The sequence below is a fragment of the Marmota marmota genome, unplaced genomic scaffold (genome assembly GCF_001458135.2).
Source record: "Marmota marmota marmota unplaced genomic scaffold, marMar, whole genome shotgun sequence".
NCBI classification, from domain to species: Eukaryota; Metazoa; Chordata; class Mammalia; order Rodentia; family Sciuridae; genus Marmota; species Marmota marmota.
The window spans coordinates 28,180,313-28,202,775 of NW_026000082.1; the positions used below are offsets into that span (position 1 = coordinate 28,180,313).

The 22,463-nt window shown below is 34.1% G+C and overlaps 1 protein-coding gene across 8 annotated transcripts in view; it reads right to left on the reverse strand.

Annotated features, from left to right (window-relative positions):
* Zmym4 (zinc finger MYM-type containing 4) overlaps window positions 1–22,463 on the reverse strand; it is a 101,854-nt gene that overhangs the window by 2,742 nt on the left and 76,649 nt on the right. For 6 of the 8 annotated variants that reach the window (XM_015485283.2, XM_048815774.1, XM_048815772.1 and 3 more), the window contains 8 exons: window positions 21,914–22,093; window positions 21,223–21,317; window positions 16,385–16,556; window positions 16,127–16,222; window positions 13,437–13,588; window positions 4,597–4,708; window positions 2,833–3,081; window positions 556–685 (listed from right to left, as the gene is read on the reverse strand). In XM_015485283.2, the coding sequence (XP_015340769.2) occupies window positions 556–685; window positions 2,833–3,081; window positions 4,597–4,708; window positions 13,437–13,588; window positions 16,127–16,222; window positions 16,385–16,556; window positions 21,223–21,317; window positions 21,914–22,093 (1,186 nt within the window). The remainder of the gene's footprint in view (window positions 1–555; window positions 686–2,832; window positions 3,082–4,596; window positions 4,709–13,436; window positions 13,589–16,126; window positions 16,223–16,384; window positions 16,557–21,222; window positions 21,318–21,913; window positions 22,094–22,463) is intronic. The other 2 variants (XM_048815773.1, XR_007352104.1) reach the window with 2 other exon arrangements.

A 22,463-nucleotide genomic window follows, 5' to 3' on the forward strand; every position in this document is an offset into this window, starting at 1 on the left:
GTCAACTCATATGTAACATTGTGAGAATCACACATCCTAGGTGCCCAGTATCCTAAAATGAAACCCAAGGATACTTAATATCATAAGTCAAACAACAATTATTGTTTCTTTGAGAAAAAGTGCCTTAGTATGGTTTATAATCATAAGGTTTCTCTAAAACAAAGGGCCAAAAAAAATCTCAATCCCTTAAATATCATCTTTGTATTTATAGGTTTAGTAAAAGAAGCTCTCCTTAGAATTTCTTTCCTACATTAATAATAAATTACTATAGATTAGGTACCCCACAAAGATTGGGCAACACTTGTTAAGATCAAGTAACAGCAGTGATTCTTTTCAAGATTTTTTTGGGGGAAAAACATCAAAATAAGGTGGTTTATTTTTTGGTTCAAAATTATAACTATAAACTCTAGAATGGAGGGGGGGGGAACTGAGAGGTTAAATCTCCCCGCTTAAGGTTATAGGCCAGCTACGTTTCTGATGTTCAAGCATCTGAAATCCACACTGTCATCGGAGTTCTGAAGTGCGCTGTATGTAGTGCAGAGGAAGATCACTTACCATTTTGACAGGTAAAACTCATAAAGTCGGACTGGGCATCTTAGTGGGTTATCAGTATTCTCTGCCATCTCTACACCCACTGGGACCTCATCATCTTCATTTCGTTTCCTCTTGCCAACAGTTAGTTTATCTTGAGACAGAAAATAATAATCAAAAGATTACATTAGAAAAGTCTATTTTTCAAGACTCAACACATCCAATGAGCTATGCTTCACAGTCAGAACTTTGCTATTCCTTCCCTTTCACTCGTTCATTCAACAAGATTTATTCAGCTCCCATGGAAGTGCCAGGCATTATCTGAAGGGCAGGGTTTATAGCATTAAAACAAACAAAGTGCCTGTCTTGGGACAGTTAGGGTTCTCCAATTCACCAAAGTGGAGGCACTATGGGAAAAAAAGCATGGTGCTGGAAGATAAGTCTCTATTCTGAGCCTGGCTTATTAAAAAACTTGACTATGCGGGGCTGGAGTTGTAGCTCAGTGGTAGAGTACTGGCCTCATATGTGGAAGGCAATGGGTTCGATCCTCAGCACCACGTAAAAATAAATAAAATAAAGGTATTGTGTCCATCTACAACTAAAAATATTAAAAAAAAACAAAACAAAACTTGACTATGTGCAGGGCTCCTAACCATAGCAAGACAGGCAGAAAAAAGGGGTTCCATGTGCTCTTCTATTATAGTAATAAACCTAGATAGAGACTGTCATTCCTTTATCTGAAAATATTTCTACTGTGGGGCACACCAGTGCCTAGTGGGGCACTTGTTCAAATTGCTTTTATTCTAGTATTGTGAAAAATGGCACTGTTCATAGGAAAAGAAATTCTCGGTTATCACTGGATAAGAAAAGAACAAATCTTTTCTCACCAATATGATTCTCCAGAGGCCAAAGGTTACTACAAAGATACCAGGATGAAGGCATGCAAAGTAAGCTGTTTCTTTCCCACTTTTCCTTTCAATTTTCAAGAGAACAGTAGGTAGACCTGAGAACCCAATAAAAAAGGTTTTCTTCTTCTAAAGCTGCTCTTAACCACTTGGTTTGGGACTTTACTCAGCTTCTTGTACTATTACTTCAAGAAAAATCAACCATTTTCTACTTACAGGTTGCCTACATATACTTCAGTATTTAGAAAACAAGTTGTATTTATTATCAACCTTGTCAAATACCTACTCAGAAAGTGAAAATATTACCTTACTGCCTCTCCTCTCCTCCAACTAGTATCAATTAAAAACACAAAGCAGGTTACATATAAACAAAACTAAGGAAACAGGATGTTCACATTAGGAGAAAGAGATAGTATAGTGAAGGAGCCAATGAAAAAAGTCCATACAAAATTGTATGCCACAATTATTTATAAATTTCAGTTTCAGAAATTTTAAATTTTTACATTCAAAAATTTCACTCTTAAAGTTTTATTCTGGTCAAAACTAATAAATTTAATTTCTAGTTCTATAATATAATATTTAATATTTTTTAAATATTAAAATAACTTATTTAACAGGGTGTTTGTCAACAAAAGATCATAAACTGTCTAATAAAACTGCCCCTGCTAGCCAGGCACAGTGGCACACACCTGTAATCCCAGAGGCTCTGGAGACTAAAGCAGGAGGATTGAGAGTTCAAAGCCAGCCTAATCAAAAGGGAAGTGCTAAGCAACTCAGTCAAACCCTGTCTCTAAATAAAATACTTAATAGGGTTGGGGAGGTGGTTCAGTGGTGGAGTGCCCCTGAGTTCAATTCCCAATACCCACTCCTGACCCCCAAAACACAACCCTGTGCCTGCTGACTTTAGTCTATTGTGGATAAAAGCAGTGTGTATAGGCCAACTTTTAAAATCCTGTCAGAATTTCAGTGTTAACTAAAAAAAGGCACTGTGGTCAAAAAAAGATTTAGAAACAACAAGTTAAAAATTAAGGAGTCTTTTAACTAGGCGTCTTTTAACTAGCAAAAATTGACTTATTTGATACCTGTACATCAGTGATTCTCTATTCTAGTTGTATATGTAAATTCCCTGAGAAATTTTTAAATGTAGATTACTTGGGCTCTACTCAATTAAACCAGTATTTCTAATTTAAAAGCCAATAAAAATATACTGAAGCAAGTGATTCCTTATACTTTAAAGTAAGTCTTTAAGTTTCCCTCATGACAGAGAAAAACACTGAAATGTTAAAAAGAAAGCTACATTACACTCTCCTGTGTGTGTAACTTACCATCACCCCCCTGCGATAACTGTTTTAGTAATATGAGACTTCAAACAGAAGCCTCAGACACCACCACACACCTGGCTCTGACTCTTGCTTCTGTAAAGGTGGGAAGAACCTCAGATATGTCATCTTGGTACTGTACTTCAGAGTCCTGGTCCGCCTCATCACATGGGCAAAGGAAAGCTTCAAGTGCTCAGTAACATTCTTTAGTTGAAAGTATTTGGTATTAAAAAAAAGGAGGGTGTTTAAGAGGACGATTGGTGAGTAAGCGCCCAGCTGTTTGCACTCCCACAAATGCTCTTCTTCGATGCGAGAGAACATGTAACCTAGACAGAGGGGGAAGAAACAGTACTGAGCACCTGCTACATAGCACTACATAAACTCTCAAATTCTAGGACAGGAAGGTATGAAGGGAAAGACAGACTGCTCCTCTCTTTCCCCGTCTTCTTTATGTAGAAAAAAAGAAGACACACCATAAAGAAAAGGGAAGAGGGGCCAGGGGAATATTCAGTGGTAGAGTGCTTGCCTAGCATGGGCGAGGCCCTGGGTTCAACCCCCAGAACTACCAAAGCAGTGGGGGGCAGGGGGGATTCCATCAAAGTAGACACTGAGCACTCCCCAGAAAATTATTCTAGCCTATTATTTTATCAGAGGGTAGGGCAATCTTCCCTGTGAAGGTTCAGAGACTATAAATATTTTAGGTTTGTGGGCCAGATAAGCTTTCAACATTTTTGCATCTTTGTCATTGTAAAAATTAAGAAGCCACAGATAACATATAAAACAAAAAGTTGTGACTTCATGCCAGGTAAAATGTATTCATAGTCAAATCTGAATTTCATACAATTTTGATTATATAAAAATATTAATTTCTTAAACTTTTCTCCAACCATTAAAAAATATAAAAACATAATATTTATATTTATAGCTCATTAACTACAAAAACAGGAATAATCCAGATTTGGCCCCTTGGTAAGTTTTACCAACTCCTGTTGAGATCACTAAACTTATTGCCAGCTGGCTCAGTCTTATTTAGACAATATTTGAAGGCAGATGACCTCCTCTCTGCCACCCCTCTCAATTTTATATTAAGAGTGGTTACATCCTAATGACTTAGGTAGTATTCGTCTTGAAAGATAGAGGTCTTAAATAAGACTTTTTTATATACCCATATGGCCCCTTAAATTCAGGTTTTTCTTAATGTTCTCAATCCTCTTTGTTGCTATTTCTGCACTCTATTCTTGGGAGATTTTCCACAAAAATAACTACATTACTTCCAAATTCCTAGCCCCCTCTCTGAATGCATCAAATCACCATGTTGCTCTGAATGTCTCAATGGTGCTCAGCAGTCCAACCAACAGGGACATGTATTTCTGAGAATACCCAATGCTCTCTATTCTGTCAAGGCACCTGAGATGAAGAGTGAATTATGAACTTCTCTGATAACATAAAGACAATTCAAGGAGGAGACTGTAACTCTCTTAACCCAGTTCTGTGTAGACACAAATGACTGAAAAGATCCAATGTTAACAGGCAGAACATGTGTGAACTATGGATCAAATGTGTGGCTTCACTGATACCATCACATAAAAAAAGAATTTTTAAAAAAGTAAATGAAATCTCAGTTTAGTTTTCATTTTGAGCAATAGTATCCATACATGCATTGAGAGAAAGTTACAATTTTACTAAAATATTCCAAGAATAAATCAAAGACTTTCTTCTCAAAAGCTCCAATATTTTATTTCAGGATATATAAAACAATTTTACAAAAAGGTAATCACAAAATGTAAGCTATTTTAAAAAGTATATCATGAAAACAAGGAAAATTAAAAAAATCATCCTACCATTAGGAAGAATTGTAGGTTCCCATATTTTCAAGAGTTTGGTGAGTTCAATCATAAATCTTGAATAGGGTTCAGTAAAAATGTTATCTATTCTACCATTTTCAAACAGGTACTAAAAGAAAAAAGACATACACATATTGATAAAGAAAAAACACAAGATTAAAAATATTATTTTAAGGAAAATAGTTTTCCCTTAATTTTTATTCTTACAATAATGTAAATGATGTTTTTAATGATTCATTCTGAAATGCCAGAAATTCAAGTTAAAGGTCTCTTTCATGCTCAGCACTGAGGTAAAGTTTTTGCTTTCTTTTTAAAATATAAAATTATTATAAATAATAAACCTTTAGTCAGTTCATGACACTGATAAAACAAAAACTGGTTCTAATGCATACTTCCCAAATCATGTTTTTCTTATCTGCACACATGCTCTCAAAAATTTCTTATTTTTCACTCTAACTACAAGATTGTTTCCTAAAATAATACAGTTAGCTAATATCAGGTGACCCAAAGAAACCCAAGTAAAAAAACTATTTAGTGCCTTCTAGCCACAGCTCTCAGCTCTCTGTTCCACAACCAAGCCCTCAAAAAAGTTCAAGTTTAATTACAGGACATTAAATTACGCTAGTTGTAACCATCAACAGCTATATCACAGGATATAAAATAGGGGACAGCTTGAAGAAAATACTGTTTAAAAATGAATTTCCAGATAAAATTAACTTTTAAGTCAAATAAAATTACAGAACAATGCAAGGCAGCACCTTTAGCATGTAATTATAATGCTATGTTATATAATTATAAATAGTATATACATATATCATATAACTATGGTATTTTGAATTTATCCATGGTTAAACATGGTTTCAAATCTGCATTTCTATCTATGTATGATCTGGAGAAGTTGTTGATAGACCTTTATTTATTTTTATGTGGTGCTGAGGATCGACCCTAATGCTTCACACATGCTAGGCAAGTGCTCTACCACTATGCCACAACCCCAGCCCTTCAATGTGCATTTTTATGAAGCCACTACAAAGGAAATTATTATCTTACTGCCAGATATTATATTTTTATTTATTTATATTTTGGTGGTTGGGGGATGGTGGTAACCAGGGATTGAACCCAGGTAACTCAACCTCTGAGACATATCCCCAGTCCTTTTTTGTATTTTATTTAGAGACAGGGTCTCACTGAGTTGCTTAGCACCGCCATGTTGCTGAGGATTGTACTCCTCCTGCCTCAGCCTCCGGAACCACTGGGATTAAAGGCATGTGCCACTATGCCTGACCACATTATAGTTTTGTTGTTGGACAATATTTGGTTTTCCCTTTTAATAAAGTCAATTTCCCAACTTAAAATATTTTATCATCATTTTGGAAAAAGTTTAAAATACAGAAAAAGTGGAAGAGAAGACTAAGCTCAGTTTACAAAGCCAACTACTAATACGCAGGGATATTTTAATCTTTAAAAAATTCCATTACAAATAGAGTTAAGGTTTATATACTTATACAAATACATCAGTACATATAATTTTTTTTTCTGTACCAGGGGTTGAACCCAGAGCTTTGTGCATGCAAGGCAATCACATTTCCAGATCTTGTAATTTTTTGATACAGAGTCTCATTAAGTCATTTAGGCTGGCCTGGAAAGCTTGCAATTCTCCCGCCTCAGCCTCCTGAGTTACCAGAATTATAGGCGTGTGGCACTGCACCCAAGTTTAAAACACACACACACACACAAAAAAAAAAAAAAAAAAAAAACCACCTCACCCCACTTAGATCAGGAATGAGAAAAAAAAAAAAAAGTTCTTGCTGCTTAACATTGTCCTGGAAGTCCTATGTAGAGCAACCACGTGTGAGATAGGAAAGGAAGAAATAAATATCTCTATTTGCAGATGACAAGAACCTATCTATAAGGAATCCCAGGAATCCACACACACACACAAAAAAAACTAGTAATTAGGGCTTATAAGTGAATTCAGCAAAGTTGCAGGAACAAGCAAGACACTCCCTCACCAAAAAAAAAAAATCGATTTTATTTCTATAAACTAACAATGAACAATACAATTAAAGGAAATTAAGAAAACAGGCCTATTTAAAGTAACAACAAAAAGAGAATAAAATACTTTAAAAATGTAAGGAGGTAAAAGACTTATACATAACAAAAAGGTGCTGAAAGTAAAAATTAAAGACCTAAGTAAATGAAAAGATCCTGTCTTCATGGATTACAAGATTTAATATTGTTAAGACAGCCATGTTCTCCAAAGCAATGGACAGATTCAATGCTACTGTATCAAAATTCCAGTGGCCTCTGTTTTTTTGTAGAAAAGGAAAAATCAATCCTAAAATTTATATGGAATTTCAATAGACCTTTGAACAGACAAAAGAATATTGAGGAATCTCACCTTCTGGTTTTAAAACTTAATACAAAGCACAGTATTCAACAGTGTGTACTGCCATAAAAACAATCATATCAACCAATGGATTAGAATTGAGGGTCCAAAATAAACATAGACATGTAGGGAGGCAGGCAGGCAGGCAGGCAGGCAGGCAGGCACGCACGCACGCACACACACACACACACACACACACACACTTGGCCAAATGATTTCCTACAGTAGGGGTTTCAAGACAATTCAATGTATAAAGAGTAGCCTTATTAGAGAAATGAGCTAGGAGACATGAATATCTACATATAAAGGACAGTAGATCCTACCTCACATCAGATATAAAAGTTAACTCAAAATGGACCAATGATGTACATATAAGATCTAAAACTGCACAACTCTTAGAATATAAATGTTCATGACTTTGAGTTGGCACAGTGACAACAAAACAGCAAACCTTTCACCCCCGCCTCCCCAAAAAGAAATTCAACTTAATCAAAATTTAAAAATTTTGATTCAGGGAACACTATCAAGACAATGAAAATAAAACCCAGAAAACAGGATAAAATGTTTTCAAATCACTATCTGCAAGAGTTTAATACCCAGAATATATAAATGATTCCTATTACTCATTAATAAAATTTTTTAAATAGACATGTTTCCAAAGATATAAAAATGTCCATTAATACATGAAAACATGCTTAATATCATTAGGGAAATGCCATTCAAAACCATGATAAGATATCACTATCCACCAGAAAGGTTATTTTAAAAAGGGGTTGCAGTGGGGATGTACTGCAGTGATAAAACAATTGCCTAGGACAAACTGTGTAAAGCCCTAGGACTGAACTTCAGCATGAGGTGGATGGGGGTGTATGGTTATTAGCAAGTATTAACAAGGATGCAGAAATATTAGAGTCCTCATACACTGTTGCTAGGAGTATAAAATGGGCAGCCACTATAGAAAAGTTAATCATAGATACCATATGACCCAGCAATCCTACTCCTGGCCATATACAAAACAGATGTCAAGTAAAAACTTGCAAATGAATGATCATGATCACCAAAGAAGTTAACAACTCAAATGTCCATAAATGGATAAACAAAATGTGGCACATCCATGCAATGGTGTACTATTCAGCATAAAGAGGAATTATGTTACAATATAAATAAACCTTGAAAATATTATGGTAAGGGAAAGCCAGACATAAAAGGCCACATTACACGAACATAGATATAAAATACCCAAAAGAAGCAAATATACAGAGACAGAAAACAGACTCTGATGCTAAATGGGTATGGAGTTTCCATTTCAGATGATAAAAAAGTTATGAAACTAGATAGAAGTGATTATTGCACCCACTAAATTGCACAATTTAAAGTGGTAAACTTTAATGATACATATATTTTCCCATAATTTATAAACAAATAAATGCCATACATATATAATTTTTGCAAGTTACTTTTTAACATGTATGTCTCTTAGAATTCCCTGTGTCAGGACATATAGAAGCAAGTCATTTCTTTTTAACTATTGTACAGTATTCCACAATACTGACATATTAAAGTTGATTGAACTATAACTCTTGATTAATACTTGGGGGGTTTCTAACTTATTACTGTTTAAAAAATATTACAATAAAAATTAAAGAATATGTCTACATATGTATGTGTATTCCTCTGGAGACATATACTGATCGATAGATTTGCTAGGACAGAGTCTACATGCATTTAACATTTTAAATGCCACTGTTAACCTGCTTTCTGAAAAGACCAACAACAGTGTAGGTAAGTTATTTAACCTTCATATGCCTCAAGTTCATCAATGGAAAATGTGGTGAAACTTGCTATACTTCAAGGGATCATTCAAATAATAATAATTACATGAGTTTATATATGAGTTATACAATGAGTTTACCTTAATGCACAGTTTATTAGTAATGATCATTAGGTGTTACCTGGTACATGTTGTCTATTAAGCCTTCTCCCCACTGTTCTTTCCTATTTTGACAGTTTTCTCTATATTATTGTATGTTTTATTATTGTATATTTTATAAAGGTGTTTTTCATATCTATTGGCTAATAATTCTTGGTTATATATGGTAATACCATGAGCTAAGAAAGTACTCTCAATTTGTATGAAAATGTGGAAAACAGACCCAAAACAGATGGTTAACAGAAATATTAACTGAAAAATCATTTGGTAATATATAGCAAAAACATAAAATAAAAAGTTTATATCTTTGCCCCAGAAATTCAACTTTCAAGAATTTACCCTAAAGAAATAATTAAGCCAGGTATAAACATATATACAAAATGAAATTCAACAAAGCATCACATAACAGGAAAAAAATCTCATCAATTAAACATTATCAATGTATGTATCACAAACCTGATAAAAACCTGATTATGATATACCATTAATTTAAAAAATAGGTCATAGAAACATGGAAGAATAATTTTGTTGTTTAAACATTTTTCTTCATTGTCATCTTTTCCATCTAATGTTAAAAGTGATGGCCAAAGACTTGATTCTAAGTTGCGTTCAGTTTCTTTTTATATATTTTCTGTCTTCAAATTTTCTTGGAATTACCATTATTATTATTATTATTACCACTATTGTTATTATTATTATTACTACCATGGACTTAACATAGGGTGCTTTAACACTGAGCCACATCCCAAGCCCTTGTAAATTTTTATTATTTATTTATTTATTTTGTACCAGTGATTGAACCCAGGGGTACTTAACCACATCCCCCAGCCCTTTTTTATATTTTATTTAGAGACAGGGTCTCACCAAGTTGCTTAGGGTCTTACTAAGTTGCCTTGCAAATCAATGTGATTACAGGCGAGCGCCATTGTGCCCAGATATTTTTTTTTTTTATTTTTGAGTCAGAGTATAACTAAATTGCTTATGGACTCTCTAAATTGCTGAGGCTGGCTTTGCTTTTTTTTAAGTTTTGATGGCCCTTTAATTAATTCATTAATTTCCAGTGCTGAGAATTGAACCCAGTGCCTTTCACATGCTAGGCAATCACTCAAACCCCAGTCCCTGAAGCTGGCTTTAAACTTGTACTCCTCCTGCCTCTCCCTCATTGGTGGGATTACAGGCATGTACAACCATGCCTAACTACCATAATTATTTTTAGAAAAAAGAGAGCAATCTGAGATATCAACATAAGTAACCTTTTAAAACTTTTAAAACACTGTTAAGCTTATTTTTTTGAAAAAATTGATTTTAAATATTTTATGAAATTGATTTAAAAATATTTACTGCCTCTGATCATTTATTTGTTAAAGTATGGGCATTTTAATAGTACTGCTATATAAAGTCATTTATTAACATAAATAGAATGAATACTCAAGAAAAAAAAATCTTTCACAGGTTTATAATTGGCTTCACAAAATATATCTTATAGACAGCAAAATACCTGACATAATGTACTCAAGTACACTGATTGAAATCCCTGCAATAAACATATTTTGAATATAATTAAACCATTAGAATATTAATAATGAAAAGAACTAAAAATGAAAGAAACTAAAAATTCTCTGCTTCATTTAAATTTTTTTTTCTTTTTTTAGAGTTTAGAGACTAAATCAAAATAGAATGGGAACTTTTAAACAAACATGCCACTTCAATTCTGTGGGAAAATAAATGCTATCTGCATAACCAGGCTACCCATCAGAAACAAGGTCCATCAGAAATATCCTTATATCACATAAAAGAATGAATTTTAGATGGTTTAAAGATATTAATCTTTAAAAAAAAAAACAATTATTTGAGAAGTTAACATTTTCTATTTTAAGTAAAAAGACCATACTAAGAAACAGAGGAACCCCAGGAAACATAAAAGAAAATAAATACATATCAGCTACTTAAAAAGGAATACTTTTTAAAAAAAAAAAATGTTTTTAGTTGTTGATAGACCTTTTTTAAAAATTTACTTATATGAGGTGCTGACAATCGAACCCAGTGTTTCACATATGCCAGCCAAGTGCATTACCGCTGAGCACAGCCCCAGTACCAAAAAGGAATACTTTTGAATGATAAAATAGAACACAAAAATTAAAAACAAAAGTATATTTAGAGGGTTGGGACTGAGCATTTGCCTGGCATGTATGAGGCACTGGGTTCGATTCTCAGCACTGCATATAAATAAATAAAATAAAGTTTCTATCAACAACTAAAAATATATTAAAAAATATATTTCAAACAGTTATTTTACAGTTAATATCCTCAATTTACAACATAGCCTACAAATACAAAGAAAAAATCCAAAACGACTACCCCCAAAAGACATACTGCTTTACAAAAATTAGAAAAATGCACACTAAAACTACAAGATGACATTTTTCATTTTACTCATTAGAATAATAAAAATTTAAAAAAGAGGAATACTAAAGATTCATGAATTGCGCACTTACACACATTGGTATGATTTTTAATCGTTATAAATAATCTGAAAATATATTAATAGTGGTAAATTAAATGCTTTATATGCATATATGCTTTGACCTAGAAATAAATACATCAGTTCAAAAGATATGTAAACAAAATATTTACTGAAGTGTTGCTTTGACAAGTAAAGATGTAGAGAAAAGGGAATCTTTGTACACTGCTGGCTGGTAGAAATGTAAGCTGGTACAGCCATTAGGGAAAAATGTTTGGAGAGTCTTTGAAAAACTAACAATAGAAATACTAAAGGATCCAGCAATTTTGCTTCCAGGAATTTAGTCAAAAAAGCTAACATCAGTTTACCAATGAGATGTTTACACTTCCTGTGTACACTGCATCACTACACACAACAGTGAAATTATGGAGTGACAGATGGCATGGATAAAAAAAAATGTGGTACCTATATACACAATGGAATACTATTCAGTCTTTTAAAAGAAGGAAATTCTATTATTTATGATAGACAACAGAGATAGAATTGGAGAATATTATGCTGAGATATGCCAGGCAGAGAAAGACAAATGCCAAATGTTCTTACATATATGTCGCATCTACAACAACTCAAAACTGAACTAAGTTGCAGGTAGGAGCAAGAAGTTCTGGTATGCTATTCACAGTATGATGACGGTAGATAATAATTAACTGTGTACTTCAAAAAGCTAGAAAAAAGGGCTGGGGATGTGGCTCGAGAGGTAGCGCGCTCGCCTGGCATGCGTGCGGTCTGGGTTCAATCCTCAGCACCACATACAAACAAAGATGTTGTGTCCGCCGAAAACTAAAAAATAAATATTAAAATTCTCTCTCAAAAATAAATAAATAAATAAATAAAGCTAGAAGAAAAGATTTTGAAAGTTTTAATGGTTTGAATGTAATAGATCTTTGAGGAGATAAATATATTTAACCTCAATTAAACATTACATAATGTATATTACACCTGTATAAAAACATAGTACCCTGTTAATAGGCACAGTTTTTGAAGTTTTTTCTTTTTCCTTTTTTGGTATTTGGGATTGGACCAGGGCACTTCACCACTGAGTTACATCTTGAGTCCTTTTTAAAAATTTGGAGACAGGGTCTCACTAAGTTGCTGAGGGTCTTGCTAAATTGCTGAGGTTGGCCTCAAACTTGAGATCTTCCTGACTCAGCCTCCTAAATTGCTGGGATTACAGGTAACTACCATACCTACTGAATATGTACAATTTTTGTGTCAGTTAAAAAATAAATTCAGGGATGAAGCTATTGCTCAGTGGTAGTGTGCTTGCTTAATACACATGAGGCCCTGTGTCAATTCCTAGCACTGCAGAAAGAAAAAACAAAAACAAAAAATAGAAAAAATAAATTTAAAAGAACAAATATTTTTAAAAGGAACATACTACTTCATGAAGATAATTTACTTAACCACGCTGGTGGGCATTGTGGTTATGTCTTTTTTGGGGGGCAATGATGTGTGAACTTGAGAATATGAGTTTTGAAGAGACTTGCAAAAACTGACTTACAAGCAAAAAATTTAAAAATATTTCCAGAAAGTGTTCAAACTATTTTCTAAAAAGCCTGTATTAATTGCTTCCAACTACACAGGACCTCCATATCACAGCATAAGTGCTGTTATCTTTTGATCTTTATTGATGTGATAAACAATGAAGTATCTATTACATTTAATTTGCATTTAAAAAATTTACACCAAACTACATGATCAATACACACAAAACACATAGTCGTCTATGCTTCTTTAGGAAATTGCTATTTATGCCCTTTTTGTTCATTTACCTATGAATGCACTTTCCCCAATATCTGTTATCCTACTGTTTTAATTTAGCTTATAAAAGGCCACTACATGAATAAGACTTTTAAATCAGAAAGTGGTTCATTAATAAAGAACATAAGAGCAATATTAGATAACCAGTATATATTATAATTCTTTGGCTTAATTCACAGTTCTTTTAGAATTACTAAAAATTCAATTAATTTCATAACAGCCACTTAATATGATACCTGCTGAATTCCAAGGCACAAGTATAAGATACTGTCTGGATCATACTTTTCACCATTTGGTCTCCGCACCTCTTGGATAAACTGGCATAAGCCCAAACTCAATTCAGCAAAAGTGCAGGACAGAATATCTTCCTTCAGCTTTCCAGAGCGGACTGTGGAAAGGTAGAAAACATCTGAAACATTAACTTACAACAAACACAGTAATATTACTTGATTCACTGAAATAAACCCTGAGTACTATGGTGCTTAGGCATTGTGGTATAGACTATGGATTAAAAACAGATCCTGATCTCAACACTTTCAGTTAGGGAAATAAAGACAATGTAGTACATATACTGCTAATATAAAGATTTTGTTTGCACAGGATTCTGTGAAAGCAAAAGAGAAACATCTAATAGGGAAGAGTCAGATTAGATTCTGGAGGAAGTAACACAGGCAACACCTTAAAAAGTGAAGAGTTTAAAAGGTGAATAGGTAAAAATTCCAATGTGAGGATACAAAAAGATATCCCAACATATATTCTATAGAACTCTAGTTCTATGTGAACTTCCTCTGAAGAAGTCCCAGTGCCTACTGGCACATTAAAGACTAAAAATATTTATAAAAAAGAATGCTGCTGAACTTTCTTTAACTCCGATTTGACTATAGAATATCACAAATACAGTAAAACATCTTCATGCCTTTAGAAATGATAGAACACAGTATTCTTATATCTGCAAGGCCAAAAAGGTGCAAAGATTCAGGGAATTTAGGTGTATAGAAGAAAAGCAATAAGGGCAAGTTAGGGCAGATCACGATGAGTCTCATGTATTGTATTAAGATGTTTGAAGAAAACCATTTTGGGTAGGGAAGTTACCAATTTGATTTGTATAAGTTCTATTGCAACAGGTTGATCCATGTTGTGAGGTTAGTACTAAAAAACACCCTATCTAGTTCTTGCTCTTCTGCATTTAGCCAAGACTACACATTTTCAAAGATACACTTGGGTCTCTCCTGTGTGGTGTTTTTTTTGTTTTTGTTTTTTTGGTACTGGGTATTGAACTCAGGGGCACTTGACCACTAAGTCACATCCCCAGGCCTATTTTGTATTTTATTTAGAAACAGGGTCTCGCTGAGTTGCTTAGTGCCTTGCCATTGCTAAGGCTGGCTTTGAACTTGAGATTCTCCTGCCTCAGCCTTCTAGGCTACTGGAATTACAGGCATGCACCACCACGCCTGGCTCCTGTGTTGGTTTTGCACAGGCAAGCAGAGGTTCATAAGGGCAAGGACTAAGCTTGATCTTTTTACCCCAGATCATAGCAATGAAGCTTGGTACATAATAAACATTCAACGAGTATTTTACAGGTGATTCAGTAGTAGAAATGGGTAGGCATGTCCTATGGCTACTGCATTTAGGTCTTGTAGTCTAAAACAATATTACCTCTCCACTCTCACTATCACCCTTTCTTTCTTTCTTGAGACGAGGTTTCCCCTTGTTGCGCAGGTTGGTCTCGAATTTGTGAGCTCAAGTGATCCTCCCACCTCAGCCTCCCAAGTAGCTGGGGCTACTGCTGTGCCTGGCTTCCTTTCTTTTATGAGACAAAGAGTGCCGTGGTTCAAAGTGGGTGGTCATCAGCCTAATAAATCCCCATAACAGGATAATATTTACAAAACCTTGGAGCATAAAGATTACACTTATCTGTAGGAATTCCAATGATGTCAGTCATAGCTAAGAGTAACAACTGACAGCTCCAACAAGGAAGGCTGAGATTTACCCAAGACCAACAGGACAGATCACTAGTGGGTGAAGCCAAGAGCATATGCAATCAAACAGGTGTAAGAGAGAAGATATATTTGGAAAGTGACCCCCCCCCCAAAAAAAATCTAGTTAAAATGATTACACTTATATATTTATACCCCACCTCATTTCATAAAGATTATATAGGTAGAAAATACAATAAAAAGAAAAATATAAATTGAAAATAAAATTCAGAGAGGCTAAGATGTAGCTCAGTAGTAGAGTACTTGTCTAGCATGTGTGAGCCCCTGGGTTTAATCTCTAGTACCTCAAAAAAAAGGACATCAAAACTAGTAAAAAATGCAGGCTAGGATTGTGGCTCAGTAACAAAGCTCTTGCCTTGCATCTGTGAGGCACTGGATTCGAGCCTCAGGACCACATAAAAATAAATAAACAAAATAAAGATATTAAAAAAAAACTAGTAAAAAATGAAAATTATTTGGCTCTTAAAATTATAATATTGCTTTATTTGAACAATTTTTAAACTATTTTATTTGATTCCAAGTTTCCTGGCAGCCGAAGTGAAACAAATATTGTCAGTTATAAATGGATATAATTTTAGGAACAATTCTTATCAAAGCAAGGCTTTTTTTATTTCCAGATATTTTTCATAAAAATATGAAAAAAAAAAAAATCACACTGCATTACATATGGGTTACTATATAGACAAGAGGATAAAGAAAACTTTTTGATGCATTTGTCTGGTGTTAGAAAAAAAATTCCTCATATTTGTGTAATAAATTCTACACCAGAAGACACAATCTTACCTTTACACCTTTATAATAACCTTTAAAATTGAGGTTTTCCATCTTAAGAATCAAAAATTAAAAACTTTAGACATTCAACTTACAAATTTATATCAACAAATTATGAATAATTTAAAACGAATGCAGAGGAAAGAAACAAGTTTTACCTCTACAGCCGGACTCTGAGGACTCTTGAGAGAGGACCTGGTCTTGAGCACTTCCTAAGTGGTCAGAACATGGGCTGGATGAGGCATGTTCACCTCCTTGGAGAGAAAAAGAAAATTGAAAGAGTTAATTAAGTAAAGCCAAACTCAGTTTTATAGTTTCTGATAAAAGAACTATCCCTTTTGAGTTAATTTATGGCTTTGCTTATTTATATTTCCCTTGCCTAAATCAAGACACAAATTCATGCTGTTAACGTTTACCTCCACACTTTAGATCCCCCTGCTCTTCCTTGGCATTTTTCCACTGAACCCAATTCTTCCAGGCATTCACCCCATACATATATTTCAGGGTCATTCCAGACACTGAACACCCTTGAAAGGCTCCTTGAATAAGACTCCTGGGCTCCATAGCCACTATAGACTTCTTCCGTCCCTGTAAGAATTCCAAAAATTTACAGAATATAAAAATGCAGTTTTGGATCTTTAAGAATCAGAGTTCTCAAAGCCAGAAAGGGCATAAACCTATAGGATATGAAATTTAGTTTTATATCATTAAGATTTAGAGTTCTAAATGGGCATGGTGACACATGCCTGTAATCCTAGCAGTTTGGGAGCCTGAGGCAGGAGAATGCAAGTTCAAAGCCAGCCTCGAAATTTAGCATGTGTCAAAATAAAAAATAAAAAAGGGATGGAGATGTGCTCAGTGATTATTAAGCACTCCTGGGTTAATCTCTGGTCCCCTCCCTCCAAAAAAGATTCAGAATTCTTAGAGCTGAATAGAGCTTTACAGATTATTTAAACCAACTCATATTAAAAGGAAAAAAAAATGCATAAATATAGAAAAATCACCTTGTACTAATTACCAACATTTGAGTACTTAGTGTGTTCCAAACACTGGCTCCACCCAATGAGAGATATATCACTATTATTACCAGTTGGGCCTATTTAATAGAACACATTTTTAGTAATTTAAAAAAAAGGCCTTTAAAAATTCTCTAACCACACTGGAACTGAATTAGAACCCTCTGATGGAAATATGCTAAGAAAATTCTCCAAAATCATAAATTAATAGTATACTTATAAATATTCCATGGGTCAAAGAAGAAATTACAAATGGACATGCAGCTCAATGGTAGTAGTGCACTTGCCTCACATGCACAAGGGTGGTGGGTTCAATCCCTAATACCACAAGGGGGACAAAGAAGGGCCACAAATCTAGAGCCTCAGAGAAAGCCAGCTCTGGAGAGGACGGGGCCAGCGGGACCCAGGCCCCCGTTCTGCTNCAAAAAAAAAAAAAAAAGTAAAGAAGGAATTTTAAATGCAATTAGAAAACATTGTGAACATAAATGAAAACAAAATGTCATCAAAATTTCTGTGATGGAGTTAAGACTTTAAATGCTTTTATGAAAAAATGATATAAAAATTATAATATATATTCTAAGCTTTATTTTTTTTTAGTTGTAGATGGTCATAATGCCTTTATATTATTTATTTAATTATTTATTTATTTTTATGTGGTGCTGAGGATCAAACCCAGTTCCTCACATGTGTCAGGCAAGCACTCTACAATTGAGCCACAACCCCAGCCCCTAAGCTTCGATCTTAATATAACCAGAAAAGAGGACCAGAGTATAACCCAAACTAAGAAGGAAATGTTTAAAATAAGAGCAAAAATCAGTAGGGAATAAAAAGAGACAGAAAAATTAATGAAATGAAACTGATGATCTGAATAGCTATAGAAACTAAATTTACAATTTAAAACCTTCTCCACAAGAAACACCAGATCCAGAAGGGTTCACAGTTGAATTTCACTAGTTAAAGAAATTATACAAATTGTATTTCACATAACAAGAGAGAATTTGATATCACCAACACCCTGATACCAAAACCAAAATCATTACAAGAAAACCATGTGAATAATTCTTGAACAGAGACACTTAAAACCTTAATGAAATATTAGCAAACTGAATTCTGTAATATATAAAAAACAAATATATTATTTTTAAAAAGTAGGGTTTATTCTAGGAATGCAAGTTTAATCATTTGGATTTTTTTTTTTAAAGTAATATATTTTGTCATTTAACAGACTCAAAAAAGGAAAACCGGATACTATCTCAAAAGAAGCAAGAAATCCACCAAACAAAACTCAACAGCCAACCCTGGTAAGAATCTGCAGCAGATCAGGAAAAGGGAATGTCCTCAACCTGGTGGAGGGACACCTACAGGAAACAACACACTAAACGTTGCAAGACTAAACCCTTTTGCCTGAAGATTAGAAACAATGCAAAAAAGGTCATCTTAGTAATAATAACCAGGAGAGGTCTTAGCTAAGTTTGATACAGCAAGAAAAGAGGAAAATACATTCAGATTAGGAAGGAAAGAGTAAAACTAAAACTCTTTTTTTTGCCACAAATAACATGATTGTCTAGGTAGAAAATCCTATGGAATTTAATGGCGCAAAGCTAAAGAACATAGACTAAACACACAAAAATCATTTGCATTATTATATACTAATAAGGAATACAGAAATGAAATTTTAAAATATTACCACTTATAACAATTAAAACTAACTTACTATTTATTTATTTAGCAGTGCTGGGACTGAACCCAAGGGTGTCCTATCCCTAAACTATATTCCTGTCCCTTTTTTATTTTGAGACAGAGAGTGTTGCTAAGTTGCCTGGGCTGGCTTGCAAATAGTGATCCTCTTGCCTCAGCTTCCCAAGCTACTGGGGTTACCGACATGTGTTACTGTGCCCAGCACAGAAACAAATTTAACAGACTATAAAAAGAATGAAAGGTAAAAAACACTGCTGAGAAAGCCAGGCACAGTGGTGCATATCTATAATCCCAGCTACTTGGGAGGGCTGAGGCAGGAAGATCACATCTGCAAGGCCAGCCTCAACAACTTGGTGAGACAAAAAAGGACCGGGGATGTGGTTCAGTGGTAGAACATCCCTGATTTTAATCCCCAGTATTGCATACAAAACAAAAAGAAACAAACATAAGAGAATATCTTAGGTAACATGAGTTGGGTAAAGGCACAAAATGGCAAATATGCACATGAAAAGATGTTAAAATCATCAAACACACAATCAGAATATACTCTACTACAAAGTCACTGGACTGGTAAAATTCAAACTCCACAATACCAAGTGTTTGCAAAGTCATGGAGCTTACAGACTCTCACACACTTTAAAAAAAATTTTTTTTTTTTTTAGTTGTAGATGGACAAATATCTTTTATTTACTTTTATTTGGTGCTAAGGATCGAACCCAGTGCCTTATACATGCTACCACTGAACTACAATGTCAGCCCTTGTATGTTGGTAATTGGAATATGAAATAGTAAATTCACTTTTTTGTTTTCTTTCTTTCTTTTTTTTTTTTTTTTTTTTTTGTTGTTGCTGTTCTAGGGAAAGAACCCAGGGGTACTGTACCCCTAAGCTATATTCCTATCACCAATACCCCTTACTCCTGACCTTTATTTTAGGAGGAGGGTCTCACTAAATTGCTAAGGCTGGCCTCAAATTTACAATCCTTCTGCCTCAGCCCCCTGAGACACTAGGATTATTGGTATGTGCCACTATGTTTGGCAGTAGATCTATTTTCAAAAACAATGTGGCAGCTTTCCTATAAAGTTAGAAATATACTTAGTGTAAAACATAGCAATCCCATTTTCTAAATATTTTTCTTCTGAGAAATGAAAATATATGTTAACACCAAGGCTTATTCTAAAATATTCTTAAAAATATTATTCAAAATATTCCAGACTTACAATCCTAGCTATTTAGAAGACTGAGGCAAAGACTGCAAGTTTGAGGCCAGTCCTGGGCAACAAAATGAGACACTGTCTCAAAATAAAAAAATAAAAAGGTGCTGAGGAAGTAGCTCAGTGTAGTGCTTGTCTAGCACAATGTGTTTAATCTCAGTACCAAAATAAAAAAGAACAATAACAACAAAAGGCCCCAAAATGGAAACAACACAAATTTCTATTACCTATTAAACAGTTGCACAAATTTTAGTATGTCCTTATTAAATGCTACTCAAAACTATAAAGAACAAACCACTGAGACATGAAACATGTATGAATCTCAAAAACACTATGCTAAGTGAAAGAACCTAGACATAGCAGACAATATACTTATGAGACTATTTTTATGAAATTTTAGAAAAGGTAGACATTTATATCAACTGACACAGCACACTGGCGGTGTCAGCACGTGGAGATGAGGCTGACGGCAAAAAGTTGTGAAAAACTTTCTGATTCTTTCAGGAAAAAAGAATTTTTCATAATTGTGGTAGACTGAACATACTACATACATGTGTCAAAGTCCATCACATTATATCTTTAGAATTTATTAAATCCAATTTTCATAAGTCAACAGAGCCAATTAAAAAAATAAGGTTAGTATTCATTTAACTTTGTTAGGGGAAAGCCCTTTTAGCACAAAAGATTGCACATATGACCTTCATCATTACACTTTACTATATAAAATAGTGATCTCAAGTATTAGAACATAAAAAAGTAGCTAAATTTAGAGTTCTTAAATGAGAAATATACATTAAAAAGAATTATGAAAACTTTTAAATATAATAAAACAAACCCTCAATTATAGAAAAGAAAAAGAAAGGAAGGAAGAGGGGGAGGGAAGGATGGAGGGAGGGTTGGTCTGTACTGAAAAAAAATGTAACAGAATGCCAGGTACAGTGTAATCCCAGCGACCTGGGAGGCTAAAGCAGAAAAGGATTGCAAGTTCAAGACGAGTTTCAGCAATTTAGTGAGGCCCTAAACAACTTAGCAAGACCCTGTCTCAAAAAAAAAAAACAAACAGCACTAAAACAAAACGAAAAACCAGCTAGGAATAGATCAGTGGTAAAGCATGCCTGGATTCAATTAATTAAAATGAAACGTGGAAAAAAAAAATAACAATACTGAACTTCAAGACATAAAAACAAAAGCACAAAAACATAAGGTTGTAAAATAATGCACACAACTGCCCCATTCTGGCTATTACAGAGTTTTATAAACAACAGGAACTAATAAATACTGGTAGAATAAAGGAAAGAAAACTCTAGAAAAATTAAGTTGCTGCTTACTCTTCGTCTGGGCTGGGGGAAACCATCTCTGTGTCGTCTTCTTGTTCGGGAACGTGCCTGGATCCCCTGTCCTTTGTTAAGTGGGTCAAAGGATTCTATGATAATCAGCAGAAAGCATGATATATGTTAATTAACTTCCAGATTTAAATAAAGATTTAGACTGGGGAAATACTAAGTAATCATCACTATAGTCATTATTTTGTCATAAGAATTTACTTATATACTTAAGAGAAACGAGGGATATAGCACTTAAATGAAAACTTTACTAACAAGAAAATTTCATACAGAACAGTTACTGTGAAAAAGGTAAGATAATAATGTTCAAAAACCAATGTTCAAACCAGTGACTTGGGAGGCAAAGGCGGGAGGATAGCAAGTTAAAAGCCAGCCTCAGCAACTCAGTGAGCCCCTGTCTCAAAATAAAAATACAAACAACTAGGGATGTGGCTCGATGGTTAAGAGTCCCTGGATTCAATCCCTGTTATCAAAACCCAAAAACAACAATAAAAAACACAAAATAATTTAACCACTTTTGAGAACAAAATTGCACAAACCAAAGCTAGAAAAGACAGGAACCACTTGTACCCTAGATTACCTCTAGTACATTTTAACTGATTTATAATGTCAATCTGGAGTTTTACCAATCTTCTAAAATAAAGGACTTTAAGTGAATAGGTTATATTGCACAAACCTGATGGAAAATCTGCTTCCAGATCCTGTTCGGTTTCCCCTTTTGAGAACTGTTTCAGTTCTGAATCGGCTTCTTGCACAGCATTTGTCTTTAAGGCATAATGATTCAATTCTTCTTCCCAGCTATGGGGAGTAGATACTGCCTCTGATTCAAGATCACCACTATATGTACTTCCTTGGTCTGAAATATTAAGAATATGTCAGAAAATAAGATAGTCTCAAAAATAAGAAACCCTCAAAATAAGATAGTCTCTTTACATGCTGAGAAACCTTCCTAAACTTCTGAACACCAAATCTGAAATACAACCAATGAATAATTATCTAGGTACACTTAGGAAAAAAGCAATTTGTTCACCTGTCTCACAGAACTGAATTCATATTCTTGGTAAGCACATTAAAGCTTAACTCCATCCTTAAAACAAATATTTGGGGCAGTTTTTATTATTCTCACTAAGGATTAGCATATACCACGGACACTTGATGCCCCTTAAAATAATTAAAATCACAAATATTACATGGAATTCTTTTCAGGCTTTAATTACTAACAAAGG